Source organism: Fulvia fulva, chromosome 4, assembly GCF_020509005.1.
Source record: "Fulvia fulva chromosome 4, complete sequence".
NCBI lineage: Eukaryota > Fungi > Ascomycota > Dothideomycetes > Mycosphaerellales > Mycosphaerellaceae > Fulvia > Fulvia fulva.
The window spans coordinates 2,207,669-2,223,776 of record NC_063015.1 but is presented as its reverse complement, the minus strand read 5'-3'; the positions used below and the strand labels follow the sequence as shown (position 1 = coordinate 2,223,776).

Sequence of the window (16,108 nt, the reverse complement as noted above, 5' to 3'; positions counted from 1 at the left end):
GGCTCACGGCAGCGTTTGGTCCCAGCATACAGCGAGAACATCTTTACTCAACTCTTCGGCGACTCGTCACGACATCTGCCGTCAAGTGCGTCTCACCTCCTAAGCTGCTTTCCTCGCTGGCTATCGATAACCACGGTAAGGCATGGGAGCCTCCGGAGGTGGTGTCCTACCGCCCCTGCTTCCCCGCCTGTCTCTTTTGCGATGATCTTTCACAACCGGCTCCACGCTGTCCCGCCTACTGTCCTTCACTCGTGCTGGCCTTCCCGGCGGTGGACCAAACCGTGGATCTTGTATCACCTCTTCCTTGTCGCTAGGATAGTCATACCTCACCAGACTGAAGTAATAGTCCAGTACCTCTGGGTATCTCAAGCATGATGTTCTCCAATCCTGGTCGATGCCTTGCTGCAGGATGTTATTCGCTTGTTGTATTTGCGAGTGGATCAGCTGGAGCTGTGCCGGCTGGAGGGGTGGTCGGCCGCTGTATTTGTGGAACAGGGTGTAGTAGGGCAGTGTCTGAAGGTAATTGTGATGCGCCTCAATTCTCATGGCTCGCAGAGCGTGGAACGTCGAGATGATCTGATTTCGGGCATGGTTCAGAACCCAGTCTCTGTGCCGCAGAGTCAGCAAGCTCCGTACGACCAGCTTTGGCGATCATTACCATACCTTATGGTCTGCCATCCACTCCACCTCTCAAAGGCTTGATTGAGCGCCTTCTCCAGGCTTTGGCCTTCATGGGGGCATTCGGGGAATGGAGGCGCTCCACATATGGCACAATTGGCCTCTGGTACTGGCGGTCCACTGGCCATGGAAAGCCCAACCATGGACAGTGGTCTGCTCCCTCAAGTCGCGGCCAAGATAGACTTTGCTACGAAGGAACAGATGTCCTTCCCGAGGACAGGGTATGAGTGAGTGTTCAAGAGGTCAGGTGAGGTGGAGGAGGAAAGGAGAGCTTGTTCCTACTTAGCCGTGATGCCAGCATGTGGGCAGAAGAGCGTCGGAGAGGGTGGTGAGGGACGACGCATGGTGGTCATGGCCTCGAGCGGCCAGCGGGACTGCTAGTTAGGTGTCTGCATAGTCTGTTCGCGTGTCTCCATATAGGCTCGTCGTCTGCGTCAACGCTTACTACTGGCGGTGGGATAGCTGCAGGCCTGTGGTATTGCCGATTGGGCCGCATTGCATCGATGCGTTGGCGCTGTCAAGACAGCTGATGAACGTGTATGCTCGCAGCTGTTGACACCTATCACAGCCAATCGAGGAGCTTGCTGCCAGGACGACACATGTCGGCTGGCGGGTGTCAGAACAGGTGGATGTGGTTTGACGAGAGGTACATTGCGTCCTTGGAACCACCACGTCTTGGCGCCTCCCGCCGCCTCCCGACACTTTCCGCTGGTGAACTGCGTCAACACATCGACCACATAATAAGGACAGCATGTCTCTGCGTCATCTATCATACGGCTGCGGGTTTACGTTCCAAGATGGGTCCGCTGTCCATCGGCCACGTCCCCAGGCCAAACACCACGCACCACGCCTCATCACACTCGTCAGGCATCGCACGAGCATGCCATGCCACCCAATGCACCATCTACTCGCCGTCCTTCAACCGTCCTGCTCAGTCGGGGACTCCGCGATCGCGAAGCTAAGAGGCAGTAACGCCTCCACCCTTGCCATATCGATAAGTCCAGCATCTCGCATTTCTCTGCATCGGAAGGACCCATCGGCTCTATCAATGAACATCCTGTGTTGTGCATTCAGTGGCGTGCCGCTCCAAAGATCAATTACTTGCTGTGCCTCCGAAGCAGCACCCAGGCGTACAACAGCGGCTCTATCCAAGTCATGAGTATAGACTGGTCCGGGCAGGTGGCAAATATCGCATACCCAAATGTGATGCCGTGCTCGCCCATCGGCACGTAGACGCTTGCATCGATGTTGCTGGCATTGGCCCTCGGCTTGTTCAGCAAGAATTTGCAGAGGACCTGGTGCTGGCTCTCGTCGACTATCGGTAAGCCACGACAGTAGAGCAGCACCCCTGGGGATGTCGACGACATTATATGGTGATATTGTCGTAGCGTAAAGGTAAAAGCGTACACACATGTCAACATACCACATCTTGGCTGAATGACGTAGTGTCCTGAGAGGATCAACAGGAACGTCGGTCTGCAAGCCTGCGAATGCCTGATCATCATTTAATACAGTTCGTGAAGCACAACAAACAGTACTATGCTATACACAGAACCGAAAGTGGTAACAAGACACCCATCAAAAAGTTGCTCCCCTCACGCAAACAGTCTCCCCAAGAACGACTTCGGCTTCTGCTCTGGCGCAGCAGGCCTACGTCGTCGCTTCTCATCACTCCGCCCACTATCATGCCGCTCGCTCTCCCTCCTCCTCGGCTCTGGACGATCACTTTCAGATCGGTGGTGTCGATGTCTTCGATGATGACCCGAGCTGCCTCCCTCCCTACTGCCATGCGAGCCACTACCCGGCAGAGTCGGCGACTCAGTCCTCGGCACTTCATCTCTCAGCACGTCCTTGCTGGAAGTGCTGGTACCGGGTCTTTCGTCATCTCCTACTCTGAAAGCAGATTTTACATGATGGTTGCTGGTTCTGACAGACGATTGGCCGAGGGAGAAGCCAAGTAGCTTTGGTATGCTCGAAGATGAAGACTTGCTCTCCCTCCTTGGTCGAGGCCGATCAATTTCGCGCACCTCGCGATGGCGTCTCCGTCGTTCAGCTTCCTTCCGTGCAATGGCTTCGGCCTCTTCTTTGGCGATTCTGGTAGCCTCCTCTGCGGCAGCCTTGCGAGCAGCACGTCGAGCTTCGTGACGAATACGGCGGAGCTCCTCCTCATCAGCAATGCGGCGCTCTTCTTCCTGGATGCGAGCGATTTCGAGTGCCTTACGCTCTTCGCGGCGTCTTGCGCGTGCCGCGAGCTCTTCTGCTGTCATCAACGATGATCGATGCGACCTGTCCCGGGTCGACCTAAGTCCGTCAGGCAGTCGTACTGGTTTGCTCGATCGTGACTTGTCGGATGACTTTTTGGAATCGCTTGAGCTACGCTTCTTGTGCTCTCTCTTCCAATGCTCGGCTTTGTGCTTGCTGCCGCTGCTTCTGCTGAGCTGTGGTGACGGAGGCGCATCTTGGCTAGGCTCCTCTTTCTTGGCGGGTTCGACTACGATAGTCTCGACCAATGGTGGTTCTTCTGGGATGGAAGGCTCCGCTGCGCTGACCTCCGGAACAGGTTCACTAGGAGCTAATTCTGGCTCGGATACTGCTTCTGCAGGAGTTGTCTCCGGCTGAGGTGATGGATCGACAATGTCCTGCTCTCCTGGTACGTCTGGCGGCGCACTCGCTTCTTCAGCTGCTAAATTGCCGCCATTCATCTCCGCTGGCTCACCCGAACCCCCCTCGGACGCCTCCAGAACTGGTGATTGCGGTGCATCCGTGCTCTTCTCCAGAGGCGCATCTTCGATCTCCGCTGCAATGACTGCGACGTCAGGAGTGCTCTCCTCGACAACCTCAGCTGATGTACCTTCGACCGGTGGTTCGGCAGCCTGCTCTTGGTCGTCTGGCTGGGGAGCTTGTTCTGGCGTCTCATTGGGTACCTTGGCATCATCGCTGATAATGATATCATCTGGGTTATTACCCTCCGTGACTTCCTCAGCGACTGTCTCGCCGACTGCATCATTGCCTTCGCCAGAGTCATCCAAAACTTCGGTGGTCTCGTCGCTAGCAAGCCTGCTGCCTTCGTCCAGAGCTTCCTCTGCTGCAACCTCGACCGCGGCCTCACTACTCGCTGGTGCATCGTCCTTGGGGTCATCCTCTGGCGGGACTTCCTCCACTGGGTCATCTTTATTCGACTCAGCTTCCGCGGGATCCTTGACTTCAGACTCCTCAGGTACTCCATCGCTGCCGGGCGCTTCGTCCTCTGAGTCGCTGCCTGAATCAGCCGCAAATTCTTCTTCGAGCTGTGGTTCATCCAATGCTGGCTCCTCAGCCAAAGCAGCGTCGGGTACCGGAGTGACTTCCTCCACCTGCTTGTCATCAATCCCTGGCGACACTTCGTCAATAACATCCGGTCGATCAGCCTCAGGGTCCACCTTCAACGGCTCAGGTGCAGCTACATCTTCCAGGGACACCTCGACAGTTCCATCAGGTTTAGCTTCGGTTTCATCGTCTTGCTCGAGTGTTTCCTCCACGATTGCACCAGGTTCCTGCAAACTTCCTGGAGAAGACTCATCATCTTCGTCAGCCAAATCAATGCTGTCACCAGCAGCGTCGAGCTCCACCTCTGCTTCGTCAACCGAACCTTCCTCGGACTCGCTGTCAGATAGTTGTTCATCCTACAAACAGAAGGGTGTTAGCCATACTCGAGAACCACGTAGCAGTGTCTTAGACTGTAGTGTAAGCGGTAGAGAGGGCGCGTCGTGCAGCGCATGTCTCGCACGCTCCACTATGGTCTAAGCCACTGCCCGATACCAGGTACCCTTCAGTGACGTACCCAAGCGTCCAACTCGTCCGGCTGATCTGCTACCGTGCCCTCATCCAGCCCATCGACATCAACGTCGTCTACACTGCCCTTCCAACTGTCAACGTCAACAGCACTGTCTGAACGAGTGCTTTCCTCAATGTGCTCGTCCTCATCAGGAGACAAAGCTCCCTCGTCCTCATATGGGGCACTCATAGTGGCGTCGTTGGGACTCTCCTCGTCAACGACAACCTGGACAGCCTCAGAGGGCTGTTCAACAGAGTCGGTCGTCACATCAGGCTCAGGGCTCGCGGGTTCATCCGCATGGGTATCGACATCGCTTTTGTTGCTCGTCGTAGCCTCAGCTTTAGGCTCAGCAGGGTTGTCCTCGGCCACCGATCCAGACAGTGCCAAGCCCTGGTCCGCGGAAGACGGCTCGTCCCCAGCTGCGGGTGGTTCTGACTCCTCGATAGGCTGTATGACCTCGCCTTCTTCTTGCTTGAGCTCCATGGTCTCCGTTTGTGGTAATCCCTCGGCTGATGAGCTCACATCTACCTTGGCCTCGCCTGCAGGATCATCCAGGAAGGGTTCCGAAGGTGTTTCATCAGGCAGAATGTCGCTCAAGTCGATCCCTAGCCCAGCAGGTATGGTAATGACTGGTGGTGACTCCGCTCCCTTGGACTTGCCTTTCGACTTCTTTTTCTTTTTGTCCTTCGATTTTGCTTTCGGGACTTCGACAGCAGCTGGTTCTGGCAAAGCCTCGACGATGATGGATTCTGGGTTTTCTGACGGGGGAGCAGCTATTTCTGGTGCGGCATCGACAGCGATAGACTCCGAGGCTTCTGAGGGGAGTGGATTCTCTGAAGGGGTAGAATCCTCTGCTGGGGCAGGATCGTCTAGAGCAACAGGATCCTCTAATGGGAGAGTTTCCGATGGTGGCAGTAATGGTGCATCCTTGGTACTTTTCGAGGACCCTTTCTTCTTCTTCGACTTCCCCTTTGCAGGTGGAGCCTCCTCGATGATGACGGGTGCCACAATTTCCGCAATGGCGGCTTGATCAAGAGCATCAACACTTTTCTCGATCGTCGGTGGTTCTGGTATCGGCTCTTCCGCACTTGGTACCTCGTCAAGGATTGGTTCCGCCACCGTACTGTGCTCTCCAGAAGCGTTTGCGGGCTCCATAGCTTCGCCAGCAGCATCTGGTACCTCAAAAGGAACCTCCACTATTGACTCTGTTTGCACAGGCGCCGGCTCTTCGATAGCAACGATATCATCGGGGGATCCCTTACCGGACACGTCCACAGTCGTCTTCTTCTTTTTGTTCTTCGATCCCTTCGCCATCTTCTTCTTTCTGTGGGTTGGCTTGGGGTCAGGGGTGCCAGTTGCGAACTGCACAATTTTCGGACTCTTCTCGCCAGGCGCAGCAGGCTCTTCGACGGTGATAACCTCGTTTGGACCAAGATCCTCGGTCGGGGCGGAAGGAGGCTCAGGCGCAGGTGGTGGAACTTCGATAGCCGAGTCTTCGGGTGTACTGGTGTCTTCCAGTGTGCTCGGGGCATCAAGTTGTGGCGTTTCTTCTTCGGCAGCGGGGAAACTGCCCGGCGTGCCCTCGACAATCTCGACGATTTCGTCTGGATCTAATGCGACTTGCGGAGGGTCAGGTGCAGGGGGTGGGGCTTGAATATCATCGACCGCTGGAGCTTCATTGGGCGTCGTGGTATCGACCGGCGCAGCAGAATCAATATTGTCACCGCCAGCTACCTCGTTCGTACCCAGCTGATCATCTAGCACTTCGGCCGGTGCTGGAAACGCTGCTTCAGGTGATATTTCGGGTGGGATACTTTCCACAGGCACTGTCTCCGCTGGTGGACTCTGCTCCGTGGGCTCCGGCGTCGTTTCAGGAGGTGGTCCAGCGTCAGTAATCTCGAGATGGTTACTTGGCGCTTGTGGTTCTGGTGGCGATTGCTCAATTGGCGAATCGACAGGTGCTGTGAGATTGTGAGAGAAAGTTCATGTTGACAGGCATTCACACACTGACCTGCTGACTCAGAAATAGCCTCCTCGTCGCCTCCTGACTGCTCGTCGTCCGTGGGCTCTGGAGGAGGCGGCGGGGGCTTGATCCGGACCTTGTATGTCAGCTCGAATGGCTTCGCAGCCAAGTCTGGTGATATCGTGGGTCCCTTAGGTCCGCCTCTCGCCGGGTGTACGCTTAAATTCGGGTCTCGCCATGTTGCAACATTCAAAGTCTGAAAGCCATACTTCTTCTTGATAGCATCGAGGTGGCTGACAGACATGCTTCCAGCAGAGGGTGGAGCTCTATGCAGCTAGCACAGCGCTATCACGGCTCAAGGGCGACTAGCATCGAAGAAGGGAACAGTCTTTCCCACTCGTGTGACATGGCAGGACAGCAATGATAGATAGAAGTTATCCTCTTTCGTACCCACGAGACCGTGGGATGACGTGCAATTTGGGTTGTAAGTCCGGGCACATGTTCGCTGGAAGTGCAGACCAAGGAGAGAGGTTTCGACGATAGCGGACAGGGATGAGAGAGGCAGCGTCGAAGCGATTCGAGATCGGGTCGCACGCTGGTCAATCGTGTTGCTCTTCGGGTGGAGGATTGGGAAATACAGAGACGCGCGCATACTGCCGAGCACGGGGGAAGGTGAGGTGTTGGGTCAAGAGGACCAGTGACAGAGCAGCAGCGGTGCGAGTGGAACCACGTCGGACGACAGAGTGGGCGTGCCTGTCTGCCGGGTCAGTGTGGTGGGCTGGTGGGCAGCTTGTTGTCGACGCCAGAGAAGAATAGCGGTGCAGCACGAAAAGTCTGTGCCACACCCATGTTGAAACTTGAGACGGTCCAAAGACGCGAAAGACGCGACGTGTCGAGCTGCTGTTGGGTGCGATGCTCTGCCGCCGTGCCGATCCGACGCGGCTCAAGGAAGGAGCCTTTCTGCTCCCGAGCAACGAGATTGCATCGGGGAGCCGCATGTGCTAACTTCCAATTTGACGTCTGCACACAACGCCAAAGTATGTAAGGAAGTCCACGAGACAAGCTGCGTCGGCACGTGACTGGGACGTCGGAAAGAATCGGCCTTTGGTAGCATGCAGCTAGAAGTCTTCCCCATGTGCTGCACGGTCCCACCTGACACCACACTCTCACTAAGGTTAGATAGTCCGCGTCAAAACTGTGAGCACTTCCATCCAGAGCGAGACTACAGCTGTGGTCTTCTCGAACTATCAGGTCACTGGGAGTCCGCCAGGGGTCGTTCGACGGGGAGTGGGGATCTTGCACTTTAGTCTGCGTGAGGATTATTGGCTGCTTGATGGCTATCAGGGTCATGATGGTTTGGAAGGCACCGAGGGAGCGCTCTGAGGCGGCAGAATGAGTACTCGCCACACCGACACGGCCGAATTGTTCACTTGACGAGCTAGACATTGTGGCTGGGCGATTGCGCCATAGAGTGTGTTTTCGTGATGAAGGCCTGGCATCCTTCAAGATTGCTGTCGTCACTGGGACTTACGGCTTTCGACATTGAAGATGCCGGCCGGCCTGGATCCGTACATTGTCCAATACACGGCGTCTCGTGTCTAGAGACTGCTTGCGCAGCATCGATATCGCCTGCCCCGCTACACAAGCTGGCTTGGGCACAGCACCTTCTTCAAAAAGGACTCTGCCAAAAGCGACTGTTGGGTCATCTGAACGCTTAGATCGCCATGGGTATGAGCAAATCCGGACATAGCTCTGCAACGACCTTCTCGACAGCATCCATGCACTCCTCCTTGCTATACCCTCCCTCGAGATCAGGCCAGCCGTACTCACTTCCCGTCAGTCCCGCTCATCGGCAGGAAAGTACTCATCAATCTGGTCAGAGATAGGCTTGAATGGCAAGTTCGGGTCCAAGGCGATCTCGTTGGGACACTCGGTGAAGTATATTATACCCAGCTGAGTGTCCAGAAATATGCTGCTCACGTAGTCGCAGATGCTGACGATATGAGAAGGCACCGATCGGTAGACGCAGGGGTCGGGTTCGTAGGTCACCCGACCTCCGTGCTTATTCGCGTGTGCACAATGAGAATTCCAGTCAGTGAATTGGCGCCATCCAGCACCTATACAGACTTAGCCAATGGAGCCCGAGAGCGAATCGCGACATACTCCCAATGCGATCGCCATCGGGGTCTGCCTATGTGTAGGGGATGCTGCGAGGCGAGGCCACAACTTCATCGGCTTTCCCCAAATCCTTCAATACGTCTGCCGTGATATCGGGCCACCCGGACACCGGTGGTGTAATAACATCGTCCTCGTCAAGGTACATTCGTGTCAAGAATGCATAGTAGTCTTTGAACGCAGCAATCACTGCTTCGTGAGAATAGGTGCAGCTCCATAGCTCGTTGGAGTGGGAGAGTGGCACAGGATACACCCAACTGTCGTCTGCCGCATCTAGGCTGTCGGTGGGCGACTCGGACAGCTGAAGTGAGCCTATCTCGGGAAGGTCGGGTGTGTGGCTATCCTCGTTCAGGAAGGCCATGATGCCAACGAGAGTTGGTAGTGACGCTTTACGTGTTGTTGGAGAGCTACCGTCGAAAGGAACGATCGAAGTTCAAAGAGGTTCATGAGTGGTGCAGTATACACTTCGGCACAATGAACATGCCAAGCTGCCAAGGACATTCCGTCGAACTTTCTGTCTCCAAGGGCTATGGACCGAAGAGACTGCCGCCTATACAAGAGTCGGACCATCCTTGAGCTGCGACGAAGACGATAGTGAAGCATAGCTATCGCTAGAGAAGTAGAGGTACAGTAATGCGCCTTGTCTCGGATAGACTAACAGTGTCGAAGGTACCGGGCCTGTTCCGCAACGCTTGCTGTCACTATTACTGTTCGAGAGCACGTCGGCCACCTCTTTTGTCTATAGCTCTCGCTCGATCGTGATCGGACGAGCTCATGATTATAGTCTTACATGTGTTATACAGATAATCCCTTGACCTCTCCAACGCCACGCTAGAGTGCTGTCGAATCGCCCACATAGCAAAATCAAGCGGCCGTGACCCTACCGACAAACGGACGTGGCCCGCCGTCCATCTTCTTCATGCCACCAATCTGGCCCATCTTTACTTTGGTCGATGATGTGCTTGTGGTTGATGTAGCTTTGTGATCATCCTCGTCGGGGTAGCGACATCAGTGTTCTCGCCATGGTCTCCTTCTGGCGTCTTTGCAACTCCATCATCTGATTCGCCGTCCTTGTTGTCCTGATTTGATGGCGGATCAGGCGTACGTATCTTCATGCCGTTCGGAAACACGTCAGAATGTTCTTCGTAGGTACTCGGCTGGTCCATCGCGGGAGCTCGAGGAGCTGAAGCGATGGCAATCTCCTTCCGGCGCTTCGCAAAGTGCTTGTCCATGTCTTCACCCGTGAGCCTGACCTGAAGCGCTCTTTGTGCCGTGTATTTGTTCTCGAGTGCACCTGCGTGCTCCCATCGCTTCTTCTCTCGATGGAGCTTCACTTTGCCAACCACATTGCCGCCAATGTCGCCATACTGATTGTGCGCGGTTGTCCAAATCTCCTCATAGATCTTCCATCCCTCGGTGACCTCGTCCTCCATCTCCTGCAGCTGTTGGTTCTTCTTTGGATCTTCCGAGAAACGTAAAGCCTCCACGTCTTTCTGGCCTCTTATGAAATGGGCTCGCCTAATATATGCCTTGGAACCAGGGCCTTTGCCTTCGCTCTTCTTCTTGAGGTAGACAATGGCACCTTTACCGATATATGCAGGCGGTGACACGACGGCACTGATGTTCTTGAGCACGAAGCCGCCAACACCTTTGCCAAAACCATGGACTGTCCCACCTACCTTTCCCGGAACAGTGATGGCATCGCGAAACCCACCAACTGGCTGTGTGACGAGGCCGGTCCAAGCGTCGTAGATGCCGTAGGTGAATTCTTTCCCAGCAGCTTTGCAGCCAGTCTTGAAGCCAGTGATGCGCACAGGCTTTCTGACTGTGGCGTCTCCCCATAGTCTTGGTGCGTTATGGAAGCCTTGAGCAATAGCCACGTGCAGATCATTGGGCATGGTCAACAAGGCAGCGCCCGACCGCTTGATACCTTCTTCGAAATCTCTCACCAGCTCCATGGCCAGCGGCGTCGTCGGATCCGCGGACATCTTAGACCCCAACGTGTTTGACGTTTCCGCTCTGTTGTTGGCTGGTCTTTGGGTAGATGTAGCTGTCTCTGTGCCAGCTTTGACGGCCTTACTCTTTTCTTTCTCTGCTTTACGCTCCTGCTTTCGCCTCTGGATGGTCGCTTTCTTACGTTCGTGCTCCGTCCGCTTTTTCATGTGCTGTGCCACTCGAATCGGCACCATTCCTACGCCACCGCCTATCTCTGTGAACGAGTCTATCAGGGCCCCGGCTGTGCCGGTGATTGGCTCACCCGCGCCATCGAAGTCGTTCCAGCTGTAGACACGGAACAGCCTGAGGTCGCTAGGCTTGATCTTGCCGCGTTCGAGGAGAATCTCAGCCGCCAGCGGTGACAAACGTAGCGATGAACCCTTCAAGGCCCAAGTCGCTGTCCTGTCGTCGAGAATCGAGCACCGCATGTTTTGAGCTCCGGCCAGAGGTAACGATCTGTGGAATGATGTGCAAGCATTGGCGGCCCCGTCTCCTTCCGCCGCAATGCCATCGGCCATCTTCTGCACGTTACGCTGCGCCTCTTCTGCCAAGCATTGCTTAATACCCTCCGCAAGCTTCTCTGCTGTGAGTCTCTTCCAAGGTGTGACTTCGTGGGCTCCTGCTTTAGCTTCTGCTACGCGTGCTGCCCAGAAGGGCTGATCGCCGAAAAAGGGCACAATCATAGTTGGTTTGGCCAGCTTGAGACCAATCGCAGTTGTGCCAGCGCCGCCATGATGCACTACAGCTTTCACCTTGGGAAAGAGCCAGTCATGTGGAGTGTTACCAAGCATGAAAATGTTGTCTGGTGTATCCTCGTTGCTCTGCCCAAGGCCTCCCCAACCCTTATTGACCAGAGCGCGCACTCCGGCCATCTTCGTCGCCTTGAAGATCATGTCCGTGAAAGTGTTAGGGTCGTCCACCACGATGCTTCCAAAACCAATATAAATAGGTGGCTCTCCAGCTTCGAGGAAGTCGAGTAAATCTTGCTCGGGCTTGAAGTTCTTGGCCAGTTCCATGAAAACAAAGCCAGAGACATCAATTTCCGGACCCCAATCGGACGGCTTCGAGACCAGGGAAGGACTCCACATGTATGTGTATGGCACTTTCATGCGGTAGAGAGCTCCAGGAGCCCACAGGGAGCTGACCGGCTCGAGACCGAGCGTCTTGACTCGGAACTTGTTGACAATGTCGCCCAAGCCTTGCCACGTCATCATCTCTACCAGAGGATACGACATAAAGTTGACGTAGGACTCGTCCACGTTGCTTTTCGACGTCCGAATGTTCGCCAGGGGATGTGGAAAAGCCTGGGTCGGACTGTAGGGGAACGTGAACATGATGTGTAACGGAATTCCAAGTCTTTCGGCAATGTGGACGTGAGCCATAGATGGCGGATTCGCTATGATTGCGTCCGCGATGAATGGCTCTTTCTCACCGATCATCTTGAGGTTTTGTGCATCCTTCTCGTTGTCTGTCGTGTTGATGCAAGCGCGCCACATGCCCTCGAACATCTCACCCATTGCAGCTCTCCTTCGAGGTATCTCACCTTCCTTGATTGTTTGCAGTCCAGGTATGAGTCCAGGATTTTTCACCATGAAGGCCATAAGCTCCGATGGATTTCCGCCAATGCTGAAAAACTCGAGGTCGGTTTCCTTCTCGACGAAGTCTCGGAAAGTCGGGTGTGTCGCGATTCGTACTCGATGCCCGTATTCGTCTCTCAATATCTTGCCAATCTTCAGAAAAGGTTGAATGTCTCCCCGGCTGCCAATCACCATTATGACTAGGTTCAGTTTCGGTCGCTTGACATTGGTATGCAAGGAAGATGCAATTGGTAGTGCATCAGCATCAGCCTCTGGATGGTCATGAAGATGCTGCCGGTGTTTCCTCCCTTGGGTTCTTCGATTCGGTATATCGATACGATGCTTGATCGTCTGACCCAATGCCTTAGCTAGGTATCCAGTATTTGCAGTCTCATGCATGGAGATGTTAAGGCAGCCGTCCCTCTTAGAGACTTTGCCCTTGGTCCTGAAATGATCGTTGTCAATATGGAACTTGGAGTACGAGCGACCTTTCTTCGCATCTTGGTTCGCTTGTTGTTGTTCCTGCTGTTCCTTCTTGCTAGCGGTGTTCTCCACACGCTTTGCCTGGGGCCTCTTCTTCCTCTCTTTCACCATGCCCTCATCTTCGGACGAGCTTGTATCGGAGGCGGACGACATTGGATCGAACTGGTACTGATATGCCTCGCTGGGCTGGCGTCGCCGCATGTTTTGTAGTAACGTACTGCTTCTCGCGAGAGCGGTCGGTCTTCTGTAATCATGTGCCGGCGCTGTGCGTCCTCGCTTCAATGCAGGCACCGGATTATGGTAGGTAGCCTCGTCCGGGCTGATGTTCCTGGTCGGCTTCGGTACGTCTGACTGCCGTGTGGCTCCCGCGAAGTATGAGCCCGTATCTTGTTGTTCTCCTACGATAGTAGTATCGTCTTCCACTACCTTTTCTTCTCTCAAGTGAGCTCCAAAGTCCACGCCGGGAAGGTTCTCGGTGGGCAATATTGACGTCCCAGCCTCATCTTGAAGCACAGCGGGAGTCGTTGCATGTCTTACACTCTCCGGCGGGCCAACCGGCGACGCCATGGTCGCTGCAGTTCTGGGTTTGAGACGCCGCGGCGCGACTTGCAGCCTTGTAGGTCGCTATCGAAACACACGTCCGACCATGTGAGACTCGCGCAAGCACATCCGATATTCCGGGCCTGTGATTAGTTCACACGCTCTGCATATGCCATATGGTGACGACAGGGGTCAAACAAGTCGCGAGTTATGTCAGAACGCCGTCATTGTTCACATGAACGCTTTACGGGAATCGCTAAGCAGCGACGGCGACAACTCACTGTCCGGAAGGGCATGGCTCGACGTACATTGGTCAAGTCAAGCTTTCCACCAAGATGAACCTTCAAATGTCCGACCGGAAGCTATAGACTTTTGGAGCTCTGTCTGATGTCACGAGCGACAGGCACATGAGCAGCTGCATGCATTCGGTCGAGTCGCCTCTGGAGGAATGCACGAAGCGACCAGCATTCCAGATGAAGCGGCGAGGACAGCAGCTGGGAGACAATCATCGCTTCTCATGACGAGAAGCTCACGATTAAAGTGGAAGGCGGTGGTGACGGCAGTGCGATAGTTACTGTTTCTCATTCGTTCGCATCGTATACACATTACGAAAAAGGTATCTTGACGTGGCATGAAAGTTCTGTTTCCTCCTCAATGAAACGCCATCGAAGCTCGCCTCTAGTGTCGGCTCGCTGAATCGCATTGATGAACCAAGATCGTCGTTTCCAGTCGTACACCGTGCACATTGATCTCTGAAGTGTGCATGACCCATAACATCTTGCGCTTAGACCTGGCTCATAACCGGGCCACCGCGACGGATGCCGCCTCGGGGAGCGCCTCCACCACGCATAGCCATACCAGTGATGGCGGCAGAGCCGACGAAGCAGGCCCACCCGAACCAAAGGAATGCGCAGCTTGCTTGTGCCTCTCGGCATGCGCTGTGCTGGTTGCGTGCGCCACGGATGACACGGTTCGAGGAGACGTAGTCCTGTGTCAGAGGTCAGCATGCGAAACGTGTCGCGGATGTTAATTCAACGTACGTCGTTGTTGCAGCTGTGTACACCGAGCTCAGCAGCAAGAGCAACTGCACCGCAGAACCAGAAGAGGACCAGGAGTAGATCGAGGACGAATGGCAGGAATGGCATCACGCTCCACTCCTCCTTGAACGTCGCCGGCAGCAGGAAGAAGAGGCATAGCATTGCGAACGCTGCGCAGAACATGGTGTAGTTGTTGACGGGTGAGTCGGCGCCCATGGCGATGGCGTTACCGATGATGGCCATGATCAGGAGGGCCATAAAGAACTGCAGCGCCCTGAGGGCGAGGTTGACGATCTTCATTGCGGCGGTGTTGTTAGGATGTACTGCTGAGGTGTGCTATAGGATCCGTGAGGTAGGATCTCGAGTCGCAGGGTGGAGACCAGGGCAGTGCAGAAGCCGGTGGTGTCGTCTGTGGTGGTGTGGCGTGTGGAAGGGAAAGATGGAGGAGAGGGAGCTCACTGCTGACTTGTAGCAGAGCAGCTTGTTGTGACGTAGGAGCGATCGGGCCACGGCTCAGGCAAACTTTAATGCATGTATGTATCGTACAGTCCTGGGCATAGTTTTTACAACCCCTGTATTTTCGCTAACCCCTTCCGGCTATCCATGTCCATCTCAGGAGGTGTTGCTACCTTCAATCTCATTATCCACACACTCACACACGCGCTATCTATCGCCACAATGCCGAAGGGACGCGTCTTTACCGAATTCGAGAAGGGCGAGATGTGGTCTCTTCACAAACACGCCCACTGGCCGCTGCAGCAGATTGCAGACGCCCTTCACACTAACGAAGGCTCTGTCTCTTCAGTAATCTCACGGCTTGAAAGAGTGCCACCTTCCACACCGAAGAAGAGAGGCCCACTACCTGTAATCAACACCTCCAAGCGTCAGCGACTTGTCCATCGAGCCACCACTGATGCTAACAGCCGCCGCCTGCGATACGAACAGATTGCCGCGATAGAGGGCATCTTCAGCGACGTCCGGACAGTAAGAGCTGCGTTTGAGAAGGAGGGCTTCTCACGATATGTCGCAACACGCAAGCCGTTGTTGACTGGGAAACATAAGGAGGCACGGCTTCGATGGGCAAGGGCTCATATTAAATGGACAGTGGAACAGTGGGCTCAGGTCCTTTGGACAGATGAAGCTTCATTCAGGTGTGGAATATTCGGACAGGTCTATGTGACACGTAGGGCAGATGAGGCTTATCACGAACACTGTCTTACAGCACGCTTCCGCAAGTTCTCAGCCTGTATGATATGGGGCTGTATCTCTGCAGATGGACCTATGGAAGTCCATATATTCGAGAAGGGCTCTGTCGACGGTGAGGTGTATCGCAGCCAGATTGTCCCTCTTATCCACACGGCAATTAAGAAGCAGCGAGTGTCAACAGGCTCGCAGGACTGCACTGTTATGCAAGACAACGCCTCAATCCACAAGGCGAAGGCAACGGTGAGTCTATTCAAGGAGAAGGGCCTACACCTTATGGAATGGCCAGCCAATTCACCAGATCTCAACCCTATTGAGAATCTATGGGCTCTTCTTAAGCATAGGGTAGGTGCTCATTTTCCTACAACACGAGATGAGGTAATAGCTGTTATCAAGATTGAATGGGCCAAGCTCACACCTGAGGACATACAACGTATATGCAAGAGTATGCGAGAACGCTACGAGGCAGTAATAGCCAACAATGGAGGACACACCAGGTGGTGAGCTACGCCAAGCAGTGGATACATCCTTCCTAATGAGGAAAGGTGGAAGAACGGGGGTTGTAAAAACTATGCCCAGGACTGTACGTGAAGCGCCAACGAACGTGCATGCAATAGAAAACGGCTACGGACGACCCAGGACG

General features: G+C 54.7%; 6 protein-coding genes across 6 annotated transcripts; all 6 read right to left on the bottom strand.

The window, feature by feature from the left end:
• Positions 1-120: 120 nt before the first annotated feature.
• CLAFUR5_04447 (uncharacterized protein) lies at positions 121-821 on the bottom strand (the record flags this gene model as incomplete). The annotated part of the gene is made up of 2 exons (XM_047903595.1): positions 121-607; positions 664-821. The coding sequence occupies 2 exons, from the start codon at positions 819-821 to the stop codon at positions 121-123; spliced, it is 645 nt and encodes a 214-aa protein (XP_047760647.1).
• Positions 822-1,596: 775 nt separating this feature from the next.
• On the bottom strand, positions 1,597-2,099 carry CLAFUR5_04446 (uncharacterized protein; the record flags this gene model as incomplete). Its single annotated transcript, XM_047903594.1, has 2 exons — positions 1,597-1,822; positions 1,876-2,099. The coding sequence occupies 2 exons, from the start codon at positions 2,097-2,099 to the stop codon at positions 1,597-1,599; spliced, it is 450 nt and encodes a 149-aa protein (XP_047760646.1).
• Positions 2,100-2,273: 174 nt separating this feature from the next.
• Positions 2,274-6,759, bottom strand: CLAFUR5_04445 (uncharacterized protein; the record flags this gene model as incomplete). The annotated part of the gene is made up of 3 exons (XM_047903593.1): positions 2,274-4,340; positions 4,499-6,453; positions 6,504-6,759. The coding sequence occupies 3 exons, from the start codon at positions 6,757-6,759 to the stop codon at positions 2,274-2,276; spliced, it is 4,278 nt and encodes a 1,425-aa protein (XP_047760250.1).
• Positions 6,760-8,646: 1,887 nt separating this feature from the next.
• Positions 8,647-8,991, bottom strand: CLAFUR5_04444 (uncharacterized protein; the record flags this gene model as incomplete). Its single annotated transcript, XM_047903592.1, has 1 exon — positions 8,647-8,991. One exon carries the CDS (start codon positions 8,989-8,991, stop codon positions 8,647-8,649), a length of 345 nt encoding a protein of 114 aa, XP_047760648.1.
• Positions 8,992-9,571: 580 nt separating this feature from the next.
• CLAFUR5_04443 (Sterol 3-beta-glucosyltransferase UGT80B1) lies at positions 9,572-13,252 on the bottom strand (the record flags this gene model as incomplete). Its single annotated transcript, XM_047903591.1, has 1 exon — positions 9,572-13,252. The coding sequence occupies one exon, from the start codon at positions 13,250-13,252 to the stop codon at positions 9,572-9,574; it is 3,681 nt and encodes a 1,226-aa protein (XP_047760263.1).
• Positions 13,253-14,009: 757 nt separating this feature from the next.
• CLAFUR5_04442 (Non-classical export protein) lies at positions 14,010-14,562 on the bottom strand (the record flags this gene model as incomplete). Its single annotated transcript, XM_047903590.1, has 2 exons — positions 14,010-14,213; positions 14,266-14,562. The coding sequence occupies 2 exons, from the start codon at positions 14,560-14,562 to the stop codon at positions 14,010-14,012; spliced, it is 501 nt and encodes a 166-aa protein (XP_047760260.1).
• Between the last annotated feature and the right edge of the window lie 1,546 nt (positions 14,563-16,108).